The sequence below is a fragment of the Bidens hawaiensis genome, unplaced genomic scaffold, assembly GCF_021521415.1.
Source record: "Bidens hawaiensis isolate Kalapana, Puna unplaced genomic scaffold, B.hawaiensis_p1.1 tig00013821_1, whole genome shotgun sequence".
NCBI lineage: Eukaryota > Viridiplantae > Streptophyta > Magnoliopsida > Asterales > Asteraceae > Bidens > Bidens hawaiensis.
The window spans coordinates 570277-585537 of record NW_027492182.1 but is presented as its reverse complement, the minus strand read 5'-3'; the positions used below and the strand labels follow the sequence as shown (position 1 = coordinate 585537).

The window sequence follows — 15261 nt, the reverse complement described above, 5'->3', positions numbered from 1 at the left end:
TGGTAGCCGGAGTTTTGGAAAAGGATGGGTCGGGTTCGGGTGATAGGGATACGGGTTTTGGAAAAGGATGGGTCGGGTTCGGGTGATAGGGATCGTTTGCGGTGGCCGGAATTTATGGTGGCCGGAGTTTATGGTGATGGTGGTGGCTTAGAGAGAAAGAAGAGAGAAAGGAGGGGATTATATATATTTTCTTTTTTTTTTTTTAATTTAAAGATACACTAAAATTACAATTATGCCCATCACATGTCTGGCACATGTCATACTTAACTGAGTTTTTCTAACCCAGTTAGCGTAAAGGACATAACGTGTAGGAAAAAAATGTTTAAAGTACACCGCCTGCAAGGAAACTTAACAAAGGACACGAACCGTAATTTGGCTTTTTTTAAAGAACAAAATTTGTAATTCTGTCATTCTTTTATTATCAATTGAAAGTACAACGCATCTAAGTGAAAAAAAGCCTACCACCCAAGTAACATTGACGTGAAAAAAGCCTGCCACCCACGTAACATCGACAAGACTGAGGCTTTCCCATTTTGTCAGTCACTCCACTACGAATGCCCTTATAATATGGGTACCATGGACATGATAATGATCCAAACATTTCATTAGACTTATCATTATGTTATATACTAAAATTGCTTTTGACAATTAAAAAGTTCCAAAAAAAAATATATTATTTTCTTTTTAGATCAACTGGAGGATGGAGATAGATAGCTATCAAATAATATTAGAACATGAACTATCAGTGTTTCTTTTTACACAACAATCATGCTCAATCAAAACACCATCACTTCAATTCACTTCTCTACAAAATCATGGTATCATCTAGTAAACAAGCTGAGGATCCAACTCTGCAATATCAACTGATCCCGATTCTATCGGTTTCATCAGGTACGCAGCCAACAGCTCTGAGACCAAAGCAGCAATATGTGGAACTCTCTTCAAATTCTTCACCAATGGAATGTCATCAGTCTCACCAATTGCTATAATCTTGGAGTTAATATCAGCCATTCGGTCCAGTTTCCTCTTAAACTCAGGGTTCTCTACATCCAGTACAGCTGGGAAGATCCTTGCTGTCGTACGGTTTGTCTGCAATGCCACAACCAAAATGTAAGACCCTGAAACAGCCCAATAACTCGTGTACCCAAACGGGCCAATTTGGATAGACTCGTGTTTCAGCTTTCAAGATTACAATGTTTCAGGTTTGACCAATTGACCTGTTTAACCAAACGGGTCAATTTGCATAGATTCATGTTTCGAGAGTACAATGTTTCAGGTTGACCCGTTTACCCAAACGGGCCAACTTGGATATACGCATGTTTCAAGATTACAATGTTGCAGATTGACCCGTTTATCCAGATGGGTCAATTTGGATAGACTCAAGTTTCAAGATTACAATGTTTCAGGTTGACCCGTTTATCCAAACGGGTCAATTTGATAGACTCGATTTTCAAGATAACAATGCTGCAGTAAACACAAACCTCAATGATGACATGCATGTCAAATTCCTTTGTGTCCAGCCCAATACCTTCATAGAAGGCAGTTCTCTGTGTATCATTAAGATACATGGTAACATACACCTGCAACCCCAACACAAAATCAATAACAAAATGCTCTCAGGCTTTCTTATATAAAAGTATAAAACATCATCATCATCATCATCGTACTCAGTATATCCCACCAATAGCAAAGCTATGGTAGGGTCTGAGGAGGGTAAGATGTAGGCAGCCTTACCTCTACCCCATTGGGATAGAGAGGCTGCTTCCGGTGAGACCCCCGGCTCGATAGTAGTTTTGCATCAAGCCTTGGACATAAGGCACATAGCACTCAATCATCGGGACACCAACTGATCGGTGCATGTACCCTTATCTTTCAGCTATCAACGCCACTACATGATGCCTGATTAACCGTCCGTCACTTTTAACGTTATTTTCACGAGAGTAGTAAAATAACGTCAAAATTAGTGCAATTTCACTTTTGCCCACCCGAGGGTTCACACATATATACATCATATGTGCGCACCGCAAGCAGGGCTAAAATATAAAAGTATAAAACCAAATAAAGAAAAGGGTATACAGATAAGCAGAAGAATCTGGCCCAAAGTTTAGCTTTCCAGTCATTGAGAAACTGAGGCTGGGCCTTCATGAGTGCAGAAAAGAAGTCACCGTGTCTGTTTTCATCTTGACACCAGTTCTCAAAGTACTTGAAAATAGGGTAGCATTGGTACTCAGGGTTGGCTTTTAGGTGCCTGTATATTGTAATGTATCTCCAGTATCCAATCTTTTCTGACAGATATGTCGCGTAGAATATGAACTTGGGCTTGAAAAAGGTGTATTTTCTTGCTTTTGTCAAGAACCCTAAGTCCAATGCCAGGTTGAAGTCTGATAATCCCTTGTTCAGAAATCTGCAACAGTTTGTACATTTAGTTTATATCAAATCTTAAAACGAGCCAAGTTGGGTTTGGTTGGCCCGTAAACACTTTTCTGTACATTTTCAATAACATGTTAACTGTGTTTACAAGAAAATTGCGCTAGTAATAATCTAAATCTTAGAATAAAACTGATGTAAAGGTTGTTTACGGTTAACAATTGACTTTAGTTAACTTTCAGTGGGTCAAAAAACCATTTTGACCGGTCCCTTTTAGCTAAAGGTGTTTAATCAACCCGTTTGAGATAAAGAAAACCCCAAATAGCTCGTTTATAGGTACACGTGTCGAAACTGCAACATAAAGTTTTCAACTTTTTATCCACGTTTACATACCCGGCATGACGGGCTTCATCTCTTGACATGAGGGAGAAGATCTCTGCAACCACTGGGTTCGTTTTCTGCATATCAAAACAAGAATTCACTGCGAGTCTGAGATCAACCGGTTAGAGAAAAAACAAAACCCAAATAACCCGTTCAAAGTCTTCGAACACACAATCACAAACAACAAAACTTGACTACCTTAGACACCAATCAACACACAAACCATGAATCAACTACACTTTAACACTCTTAAACCCTAAAGCTATAAACTTCATGCCATTTTCATTTCCTTCATCTAGCAATCCATACTCATTGTTCCACAAATCAATGCATGCATCAAATTTTACAAAACAATAACAAAATTTTCAACAATTTTGAAGTAGATCTATAAGCCATGAGGTTAATTATGGTCAACTACAGTCTTTAACCCTAAAGTTATAAACTTTATATTATCTTCACCTCCTATATCTAGCAATCCATACTCTTTGTTCCACAAATCAATGCATCAATTTTTCCAAAACAGTAACATAAATTCCAATAATTTTAAAGTCAACCCATAAGCCATGAGGTCAACAACAGTCTTTAACCTTAAAGCTATAAACTTTATCCTATTTTCACCTCCTACATTTAGCAATCCATACTCATTTTTCCAAATATCAGCACATGCATCAAACTTTCCAAACCAAAATCACCAAAATCCCAATAATTTTGAAAAGTCAAAATAGCTAAAAAAAAAGTCAAAATAAGTACCTTAAGTCTTCTACCAAGCTCCTTGTAAAGCAAGAAGCCAGAAAACTCAGCAGTACAAGACCTTTCAAGAAACTCAACAAAAATTTGCCTGAGAGGACCTTGAATCTCATCAGCAGCTTCTTTAAACTCCTTATTTCTGACAAAATGAGTCTGGTTATAATCAGTCTTAAACTCCTGCAACAGAGCCTCAAACTCAGCTTCGTTCAAGTTCTTGTTCATCTCAACATTAAACAGCTGCTCCATTTCATCGAAATCAGTGGTGTAGAACCTTGGCGCCAAAAGGGTTTCCTTGATGGCCTTCTTGTTCTTCCCGCCGCCGCTGCTTTTCTTGGTGGGTGTGCTGGTGGTGGCGGCGGACATGCGGATGGTGGTGGTGGTGAGCCGCCGCGGGATGGTGGTGCGGGTGGTGGAGATGGTGGTGTAGTAGGTGGGCTTGAGTAGTGACATCTCGGCTGCCATTGGTGGTTAATGGTGGGTTTGATGGTAGTGTGAATGTGAATATGATAATATGAAAATTATGAAAATATATGAAGGAAGTGAAAGTGCAGGTGATATGGAATCTCATCCAATGAAATCCAGGGTTATGAATGGAAAGGTGACACGTTGGATGGATCCAGATGGACCTGAGATTATTACTTGTTCTTTGGCTTCAAATAAATTTGTAAATTTAATAATATTATGTTATTTATGCGGCTGAGAAGTATTCAGTTATTTTTCATGGCCCATTGTTTATTTCTTTGGCACATAAAACCAGCGGCCGCACGTTATGGAGGGAGTGCAAATGAGTCGAGTCGTTCATAAGCTATTCGAGATTGGCTCGTGTAAAAGTAAACTCGTTTAATAAACGAGCTCAAGCCCAAGCTTTACTTATCGAGCTCGAGCCGGCTTGCGAGCCTAAACGAACCTGTCATTTATATAACTTCTTAATATATATATATATATACATATTTAATAATTATTAATAATATATATAATGTTATGAAAAACTAGAAATAACTAAATAATGTATTTTATTTTATTCATAAAATTTTAACTAAAAAATATATAAAAATGATTATAGATATATAAAAAACAATAATAGTAAACGAGCCGAGCCGAGCGCGAGCCAAGCTCGAGCTTGAAAATCTATTCACGAGTTGAGCTTGAGCTTTGAAAATAGAGCTCGAAACAAGCCGAGCTTAAGCTTCGTGTAAGTTAAACGAGCCAAACTCGGGATCGGCTCGGATCGTTTGCACCCCTAGATGTGATGGAAACTCGATTAGTATCGTCTTGGTTTGTACAGTATTAAAAACTTGGAGGTTGTTTATGTAACTTAATGAAACTTGAGGTATATTGTATTAAAAAGTTCTTGAGCTAATTGTGTAACTATATGAAAGTTATGAGGTATCATATAGTTGTGTGAGTTAATTGTGTAACTAAATTAAAGTTGGGGTACCTTATGTAAATATGTGTGTGGAATACCATTTACGTAATTATATGGAACAATTAAAAATGAGAAATAATGTATGAAACAAATATGAGTTATTGATCACATGTATTCAAAAGACAAAAGTGGCAACTGGCAAGCACTCAAATCATAGTCCAATGTTCATGCTTGCCAAACATGGATGTTGTATTTGTATTGCTTTCATTGTCACGCCAAAACAGATTTCAGAATCATATAACAAACAATTAAATCACAAGATCATCATCCGTTTATACACAACTCAACTCAAACCAAAAAACACCACCTCCTATCTTTACATTACAAACAAATAAACAAACATTATCATAGCAAATACAACTCATTAAAACAGATTTAATATGTCCTGAAATATTTAACCTAAATTCAATCACAGTTGGTTGATACAATAATAAATTAACAAACTCATCCCCACTAGACCCACAACAAAAGCTAAATTTGATGATGTATATATACCTATGTTCTCAACAAATATACCACACAAAATTTAATCTTTTGTTGATGATTCATTTCACCATTCAATTATTACCATTTTCTACTTACTTTCACCACCCGTCTAGCCCGATGAGACCGCCTCCTTCCCGTTCTCTTGGAGATGTCTTTTCAACCTTTGGATCCAAATCTCATAATCCATAGGGTAAGGGGTCCCACATAAACTATCCACATAATCAGCAAACGCTTTCAAAACCGCAGATATGTCCCCGAGCTTTTGCTGAATCACCCGTTTTGACCAGAAACTATCTCTCCACTCCAACGCCCCTTCAACCGAATCCAATTCGGGTAACTCACCACCCGACGAATAATAAAGCAAATAAACAAGACTTTCTGCATCCGATGCAGAACATAGCTTTCCTTCTTGAAGCGCGTATGTGGATGAAAAATGAAGATTCATAGCGGGCCGGTCCCGTTCCTCCAAAATCGCGTGGCCCCACCCGACTAACACAAAGTAAGGCTGATGGGACATGCCCGATGTCACATAAATAATATTCTCGGGTCTGATATCCCCGTGTCGAATGCCGGCAGTGCCAGCGGCCAACAGAGCCGATAAGCAATCGTGGCAGCATTTAATCGCTTCGTCTGACCCGAACTGACCCAACCGGACCATGTCGGCTACGGTTTTCCCAACTGGGCTCGTGACGAGCACCGGCGTCCCGCACCACGGGTTCTCACAGTTACCGTTCGGACTCAGTTTTCGGCACGGTCCCGGGTGAATAATCTTACCCGACATGATTATTTGTGGTAAATACTTGCTCGATAAACCGTTTTGTTTCATAACCGAAAATACTTTAGTTTGTCTTTGTACTTGATACCATAATTTCATATCTTCCCACGCGGGTTCAATCTGAGACGGGTGTGAGCCGACATATAAAAACAAACTTTTTCCCGGGTCTTCGATTAGAGAAACGACATAGTACGGTGTTTCACTGTCGCTTAAAACTTCAATAATCTGATAGCTTTTTTGATAATGTGAATCTTCGACTGACAAAACGGACCCCACTTCTAGTTTAACCGGCTTTCTAGGCCCGGTGTTAGCGGGTTCATCTTGTACTTCAACAATTTCTGATGAAACACGCTGTTGTTGGAGTTTAAATAATCCGTTCCCGTTTGTTCCAATCTCCAATTCTCCCAACCGTCTTTCGGTTCTTCTTGCTTGAAGACGGGAACTATGATCAGCAGCTAAATCTTCAATCGAGTTTCGGGGCATTCCCACGTATTGCACCATTGTGTTAAAAGTAGCAAAAAGCACCTGTAACGCACCAATATCCCCCCAATTCGCATTCCCGAGCTTATTCCAGATTCTATCAAACGGGGTCACCGAAATCCGTGAATAATTCATGATCCATTCAGCAGCACACTGATAAATATTACTAACGTCAAAGTCAAACTTTGTCAAATCCCCTTCGATTTTCACAACACCACCATACTGACAATCGGTTAGAAATACAAAAACCGAATCCAAAACCGGAGGGTTTCTCGATCTTCGAAGACTTCTCGATAACAATATCCGTAATCCGTAAAACAGAGCTTCACCCAAGGCAGACAGGGACGGAAATGTAATTTCGCCTTCCGTTGTAAGGCTTCCGATATCGGGCCTTAAAAGTGCTACTTCAAGAATATCATGCCATTTACCATGTGGGTGTCTCGGGTTGTTGACCATGACTGCAGTGGCACAAAGACCGCCAAGTTTTCCATTAGCAATGGCTTTTTCGGCTTGATAGAATTTGAAATTTGCATCATAAAGACTTGCAACATTTAATGGCATGGGTTCATTTGGGTCCCAAAATGCATCCCATAAGGCTTTTACACTCGCGTGTAGGAAATCTTCTAATGCAAGAAACGCAGTGGCTTCTATGGTGCTTGATGGTGATGTGTAAGCAGCATTGGGCATTCGAATTAGCTGCTGAAAAGAAACGCTTTCTAATGCATAATAAAACTTTTGAAGATTGATTAGGTCAAAAGGAACATCAAAGTCATACGAGTTTTCTGATAAAGTTTGAAACCAGTCTTCAAGATTTGCAGAAAAGATCTGACAGTCGGTGAATCTATGGAGGAATTGTTCCCGAGCTCTACCACCTGAAGAAACACTTGACTTTTCCGTCCCCGAGACTACTGATTCATGGTCCGTTGACCCACCTGCATAGGAGAGGCATGGTCAAATTTTCACATTTTGACTTTTTGCTTATAGAATATCATTTTCCAAAAGACTTTGGTTAACCTCAAAATCATCAGAAACACCCACAACATGACCAAAAAAATATGGGCCTAAACCTAACCTCATTTAGCAGTTGACCTCAGATTTTCGTTTGGTTGGAGGTTAACCTCTATGAGGCAAAACATAAAGAATCTATAATGTATTGATTTCAAAATAATCAACAACATTCACTAATCAGAGCAAACAAATTTGATGGGAGCTTCGGGATTTGTTGCAAGAAAAATGAGTCAGGCCTCGAGCCGTAAAATAAAGGTCAGAATGTTTCAATTTAGTTCATCAGAAAATTGATTTTTGTGATAAGCCATAAAAGATGATTAGTAACAGGAAATCAAAATAACAGGCATATCCCAGGGCCACCTTGGACTATTAAACATCTTATACTTTACACAAGTGAGCATATGAGACACGGGTGAGAAAAATGATACCCTAATACTTGCGAAAGGCGATGGGGCTTTTTTTTTGTTTCATGAGACATGGGCCAAATCTAGGTTTACAACTTCCATGGCAACCTTCAGCTCTCCTAACGACCTAGTTTCAGTATGGCCATCAATCTCAAAATTCTATTTTGTAATTATGAGGAGACCATAGCATAGTGCTTAGAGGTGTAAACGAGTCAGGGCGCTTGGCTCGCTAAAATCTCGATTCGATCCGAGCTTAAACAGGCCCGGGCTTAAAGATAAGCTTGTTTAATAAATGAGTCCAAGCTTCGCTTATCGAGCTCGAGCTGGCTCGCGAGCTTAAATGAGCCTATTATTTATATTGTTTTTATTAAATACTTCAAATATATATAATAACTAGTATTATATATATAATTGATAAGATAACTAAATGATATACTATGCTATATAAATATTTAAAACTATAACTATTAATATACATAAAAGAAAGTATATAAATTAACTAATAAATAATCAACGAGCTGAGCCCTAGCCAAGGTCGAGCTTGAAAACCTACTCACGACTCGAGCTCGATCTTTAGAAATAGAGCTCAAAATTTCATTAATTGCGACTTAGGTAATCTATTAAGACCATGTGTTAAGTTTTCTAGCAAGCCCAGAGTACTTCCAAAAGGCACGGTTGATCTTGTTCACGAGCCGAGTTGGCGAGCCCTAATATCATTCCTGATAATTTAGTGGAGTGAGTCCTAATAACATATCAAGGTTATAAATGAGCCAACTCTAGTAGCATATTAATCTGATTCACAAACAAGGGAGAAAACACAAAATAAGCAACACAAAGTACAAAACTGGTGCAATTTTTCATCACCATAGAGTTGCAAATCATGTTTGGCCTAAAGTAGCAGCAAATTGTCTTTAAATAGAGTAAGTTACTTGTAAAGTATTTTGTCACATCCTTTGAACTCAAGGTTGAGCTTTCTCCAAACTCGAGTTGTAGAATTTTAATTATGTCTTGTTATTATTATCAAGGTTTGTTTCAATTAAGATATGCCTATGAAAACTGGGGTGCTAATATTAGAGAAAATCACGAGCGTAAGCATTTTTTTCTAAGTGTGTTGTACCTCCATAGTCATGTCAAAACAAACTCACATCTATAGCTACGACATGCGTGACTTTATATCCGTTTATCTATCTTTACCCCCATATCATTTTTAGTCCAAAAATTGTACATAAACCATGAGTTACTCAACACAGATCTTGTTTGCATATCATTTACCATGGGATATGAAAAGGCATAAGTATAACTCAGGGATACATGAGTACAAAAGGCAAATACTTGAATTTGATTCACATAGAATATGACTTTCGGTATTATTATCGGATGTAAAAGCTGATACAGAACCAAAGATTTGCATATCGCATGCCTATATGCGTGAAACTGTTGACATGACCATAAAGGTACAACACACTCAAAAAATGGCCACTTTTTATTCTCTTTTGATAGTATGACAGTTGCTGGCCGTCATAAGACCTAGAAGAACTTCAGTATGAGTTTGATTGTTCACTTATCAAGAACGTGTAAGCTTCTATAAGAGTCTGATGTGGTTTTTCTGTTCCTGTGGTGCTAACTTTCTAACCACAGTAGCTAGTTTACAGCAAACATAAGGTATACACAGCCTAATAAGATGCTATTTCTGTTGGGTTCATAGGCCTTGGTTAGGCCGAGTTTTGTTTGGAATCACAGTAGCTAGTTTTATTATCACTTAATAAAAGAATACCTGGTTGCCACCCGTGGACGTGGGTAAGTTTAGACTGAACCACGTTCAATCTCGTGGTCATTTATTTGCTTTCGTGCTTTTGTTCGGTTCGTGCGTACTTTAATCCTAACAATTTCTGCAATAATTCGTACGAAACAGTGCAGGTATACTGCACACAGATTGCAACATCTATTTCATGTCCTATAAAGTGTCAGGCTCTTTCAAAGCAAACTATTCGGTCTAGGTCAAGATTTGCTCTTATGTTTTATAAATAATAACCATGAAACAATTTACCTCTACTCTATTCAACAGGGTAAACCTAAATTATGGATCTATGTTTTCTTACACATGGAACCAAGAACACTTGCAGAAGACAAAGAAGCCCAATTTCTATTAACTCTAAACAAAATCAATAGAAACAATTCAGCTTGTCAAATTAGGTCAACCCAAATGTAAATCGAGCAAAAGGGCAACCCCAATTTCGAACAAGAAGCAGAAATTGAGAAGAAATTAAAGAGCTTTAGAGAATCTCGAAGTCAATTGGGTGTGTAAAGACTGAAGAAAGTGGGTAATAATAAATGGTGTACCTTCCATGATGTAATAAATTGGGAATTGAGTTGATTGGCAGCTGCAGCAGATGATGGTGTGTGAAGATGAAGAAAATGCAGCAGCATTACTTGAATGGAAGTCTAAGTCTAGTATCGGTCCACCATCAAGATCGCACTGCTACCATCTCTCGTCTGCTCCTCCGTTAATATTATTATTATTTTTCTTTCTTTCTTTCTTTTTTTGTATGTATATGTATTTATGAGATGAGATGAGATGAGATGAGATGAGATGAGATGAAGATATGGTTGCGTTGTCAAATTGATTATTTCTTTTGGTTTTTACTTTTTTAGAAGAATTTATATTTACTATTTATTTCTTTTTTACTTAGAAGTTATGTTAAATTTGAATAAAAATGAATATTATGTCCCACTTAATAAAGATAAAAAAAATTGAAAAGAAAGAAAAAATCTAAATCTATTTCTTTATATTCTCTTGCCTCATAGTTTTCATGTAGTTATCGTTCTTCCAAGACATCCTGAAAAGAGTCTCTCTTTAGTGAGGGTTGCATGTGGTAATGGTATGATGATTGTTGATTCGTTTTCTTTTTTGTTTATATGTAAGGTTTCATCTTTTTTGGTTTATGGTTTTCTTGTAATCATAGTTTTGTCTTCTTTGTTTTCATGATTAGATAAGAATCATGTTTTTGTTAAAGTTTTAGATTGTAATGGACCAGAGTAATGCTTTGAAAGCCTTCAACTCTATATGTGACATGTAAATTCGACAAACGGTGCGTATTTGGGTTAAGGGTGTCACGGAGTAATCATGAAAGTGTTTCCTTTTCGAAAAATAATCAAAGTTTTACTAAACACCTGTTCATAAGCACATGCCAAATAAAAAAATCAAACCATATAAAGAATCATCTAAACCTAGATGATTACAGAAGTTTAGCTACTCATAGTGAAAAATAAAGTAAACTTAACCATGTCAATTACTAATGAGAGAGAGAGAGAGAGACCTAATGTTAAACCAAGTGGGGTAACACACACATTAACCTTGTTTGTCTTCACTCAATTTCAAAAGTCTTCAGTTATGTTCCCAAAACCCTCCAAAGTTATCCTCAACCTTCTATTGTTTTTTGAACCATGTCGGCCCTTATGGTCATCAGCTATCAGTAGTCAACTATTTTGTGATGCTATGAATATGGATTGTATCTCTCATGCTGACAATATAACCTTCTGCTGCAATTATCTTCTTATAACTCTTTTATGCATCTTAGCTCCAAGTCATAGTATATCATCTTATATTATAGTACTCATTCTAAACCCGAAATTGAATAAGATACGCAATGGAGCATCAATTTCTGATAAATTAAATAAAAAACTATTCAAACTGTGAGAAAATTGTTTAGTAATATTTATATTTGTAATATATGCTACATCATCAAACAAACCCCATTTGTATATCAAGATAGATGGAAACCAGGATGACCTTTAACCACTCATTAAATTCATATCAAAACAACTATACTAGCCTAAACACTTACACAAGTTCCTTCGTGACTTAAAAATCTCTGCCATCAAGCTACTAAACTATACATCAAGTTTTCTTGAATATATTAAGTGCAACTGAAAATTTGTAAGACATTAAAGTTTGGTGTACAATATTAAACTGTATTTACGTTAAACCTTACTCAACGCACATTGAAATGAGTACAAAAGTAACCATAAATTATTGCTTTAAGATCATTTGAGGCTGATACTCGCTAATATGCTAAGTATGTTACAGCTCCGAAGACAAGTCATTTGTAATATTGAAGATGATGTTAAAGTTTGAAGAGCAACTAAGGTTTTGTTTAATTCTAAATGTACATGTTTAGTAATGAAGTCCAAGATTGGTTTTGATGCACAATGTTGATCCTTAACAATAAGTTAATTATGGTCAATAATGTATAGTTCTAAAGGCTAAATTTCAGATTAAGTGTCGAAGATTTTATGTCACTCCTAATGTAACGTGCCGCCCATGATACACTACATGACAAGATGCTCAAGTATGCATTGTATAGTAACGAAAGTTCTTATTGCCGGTATTGTCCTAATTTGTTCGTTTTTGTAAACCAATAGCAATAGATATTTATGGTTAACTTTATGCTTAAAGTCAATGATTTGCATTGATTCTAAGCTCTAGGATCAACGGTCATTATTGATCCTAGTCAAGTATTCCTTTGTACCTTTTCAAGTTTGGGTGTTATGTACAGTTGAGCTCGAAGGTAAATTGTTCTTATTTTACTTAGCTGTTTTTGCAATTTCTATAAGAGTTTGAGTGGCGTTAAGATGGATTCCACAAATCTTAACAATAAACCAAAACATCTTGTTTGTTACTCTCTTAGGGTAGAACTCAATCTGCACGAGCCATGCTCTTGACTCCTTCAAGAACTTATGACGCGCTCGTTTCACAGAATTCGTGGGATTTCAAAGGATTTGGAATTAAAATCCTATGGCATTGCGTGTTCGTTTCGTTGGAATTGGAATTTTAATTTCCTTTTGGTGCGTTCGGTTGTCAAGTAATTGGAATTCAATTCCTTCAAATTCCTTTAAATAAAGGGATTCTAAATCATCCTAAAATGTAGAGGATTTCAAGTGAATTTATTGGAATTTTTTCTCGAGTTTTTTTTAACGAGAACAACAAATAAAATATTTTGATTTTTTTACTTTTTTGTTTCGATTTATATTTTGAGTTATGAATTTTTTATATTATTATTTTTGAATATTTTTTTGAGAGGTTTTTTGGCCTTAATAGAAAACCTCTAAAAAATTCAAAAAAAATAGACAGAATTACAAATTTTGTCCTTTAAAAAAAGCCAAATTACGGTTCGTGTCATTTTCTAAGTTTCCTTGCAGGCGGTGTACTTTAAACTTTTTTTTTCTACACGTTATGTCCTTTACGCTAACTGGGTTAGAAAAACTCAGTTAAATGCCCTCACGTGAGGCGCATGTGAGGGCATTTTTGTCTTTTCACCTGTACCTGCAACTTCTTCTTCCTCTTTCTTCTTCATTTTTGTTCTTTCATCAAACACCTGGCAGACCTTTCAATCTCCATTACTACCAATAACCCCAAATCCTACCAACACACTCTTATAACAATCAAACCCACAAATTACACAAACCCCTCAATCTCCATTGCAATTCTCACATACCTTTCATCCTCTTGAATCACCTCATTAAAGAGAACCAACGCCTGCATCTTCATCTCAACTCGCCCAATTTTAAACCGACACAGCAAATCATTAACATAAAACCTAATATCGTACTGGAACAGGTGCAATAGCTAATTCAGCTACAATGGAGAAATGACCCTGTTCAGTTGTTGAACATACATTGCCAGATAACAAGTTTGTGAAGTTAACCTGACCATGAAGATCAAACCAAGCACACTTTGCAACTGAACCGTCCGGTATAGGCCCAATGCTTCCAAATTTAACTGTAATGGCATCCTCAGAAGCCCAAAAATCAAGTTCTGGTAGATTAGAAGCCGATAAATCCGAACCATTGTAAGCAAGAAGACCTAATACCGGAGCTAGATAAATGTAACCAGGTAAAGAGTAATAAGTTGTGGACCAGTTTCCTAAATTCTGATACACCAGAACAAGTCTCTCAACATACGGTTGCCCTCTTAACCCAACTGGAATCACAAATTCCCTAAACGTTTCAACGCCTCTCCGATACAAACTACCGCTTCTAAGCCTCATCGCCGATATCTCAATCCCGGTCAAATACGATGGCACAGTACCTTTGAATGGAACACCGGTTTTCGGATGAACAAAAGCGCGATACGCATAGTCCTGTAAGGTTGCATCAAGAGCTCTTGCAGGCTTTGGTAGAGGATTAGATAGTTGAGACTCAACAAGTGGCCACCAGAAGATGCACATTAGCAGACTTGGAAATTGAAGCCTCATATGCATCAAATTGTTGATAATCAGATTAATGAACAACAATTAACCGCCAACAACCTAATTCTGCCGATTTATACTCTTAACAAACCCTAGGATTCAATGATTCATCAACAACACTCGGTTCATCAATCGAATACAGCAACAGTTGGCTTTATTTACGTCACAATCGATTATCACATCATTTTAATGGCTTAATAACACGCAATCGTACGGATTATAACTTCAAAACCCTAGGCAAATGCATCTGCGTATGAAATTGCATAATCTGGAGGCAAAAACCGTATGAAATTGCATAACAGGGTTTCGAAACCTGGGATTGGTGCGTCAAGAGACGATATTAGGTTTTATGTTAATGATTTGCTGTGTCGGTTTAAAATTGGGCGAGTTGAGATGAAGATGCAGGCGTTGGTTCTCTTTAATGAGGTGATTCAAGAGGATGAAAGGTATGTGAGAATTGCAATGGAGATTGAGGGGTTTGTGTAATTTGTGGGTTTGATTGTTATAAGAGTGTGTTGGTAGGATTTGGGGTTATTGGTAGCAATGGAGATTGAAAGGTCTGCCAGGTGTTTGATGAAAGAACAAAAATGAAGAAGAAAGAGGAAGAAGAAGTTGCAGGTACAGGTGAAAAGACAAAAATGCCCTCACATGCGCCTCACGTGAGGGCATTTAACTGAGTTTTTCTAACCCAGTTAGCGTAAAGGACATAACGTGTAGAAAAAAAAAGTTTAAAGTACACCGCCTGCAAGGAAACTTAGAAAAGGACACGAACCGTAATTTGGCTTTTTTTAAAGGACAAAATTTGTAATTCTGTCAAAAAAATAAAAAAATTATATAAAATATAAATAAAAACAAAAAAACCTAAAAAAACTAAAATGTTTTTGCCGTTATCCTCGTAAAAAAAAAACTCAATTCCAATTAATTTGTCAAACGAACACA

General features: G+C 37.0%; 3 protein-coding genes across 3 annotated transcripts; all 3 read right to left on the bottom strand.

Moving 5' to 3' along the window:
• Window positions 1-698: 698 nt before the first annotated feature.
• On the bottom strand, window positions 699-3957 carry LOC143545123 (magnesium-protoporphyrin IX monomethyl ester [oxidative] cyclase, chloroplastic-like). The gene is made up of 5 exons (XM_077037062.1): window positions 3499-3957; window positions 2761-2825; window positions 2077-2404; window positions 1482-1580; window positions 699-1089 (listed from the first exon to the last, which is right to left on the bottom strand). Exons 1-5 carry the CDS (start codon window positions 3955-3957, stop codon window positions 826-828), a joined length of 1215 nt encoding a protein of 404 aa, XP_076893177.1. The 3' UTR covers window positions 699-825.
• A 1418-nt stretch (window positions 3958-5375) lies between these two features.
• LOC143545121 (uncharacterized) lies at window positions 5376-10455 on the bottom strand. Its single transcript, XM_077037061.1, has 2 exons — window positions 10415-10455; window positions 5376-7594 (listed from the first exon to the last, which is right to left on the bottom strand). The coding sequence occupies exons 1-2, from the start codon at window positions 10419-10421 to the stop codon at window positions 5517-5519; spliced, it is 2085 nt and encodes a 694-aa protein (XP_076893176.1). The 5' UTR covers window positions 10422-10455; the 3' UTR covers window positions 5376-5516.
• A 3074-nt stretch (window positions 10456-13529) lies between these two features.
• On the bottom strand, window positions 13530-14301 carry LOC143545091 (uncharacterized). The gene is made up of 2 exons (XM_077037037.1): window positions 13750-14301; window positions 13530-13682 (listed from the first exon to the last, which is right to left on the bottom strand). Exons 1-2 carry the CDS (start codon window positions 14299-14301, stop codon window positions 13530-13532), a joined length of 705 nt encoding a protein of 234 aa, XP_076893152.1.
• Between the last annotated feature and the right edge of the window lie 960 nt (window positions 14302-15261).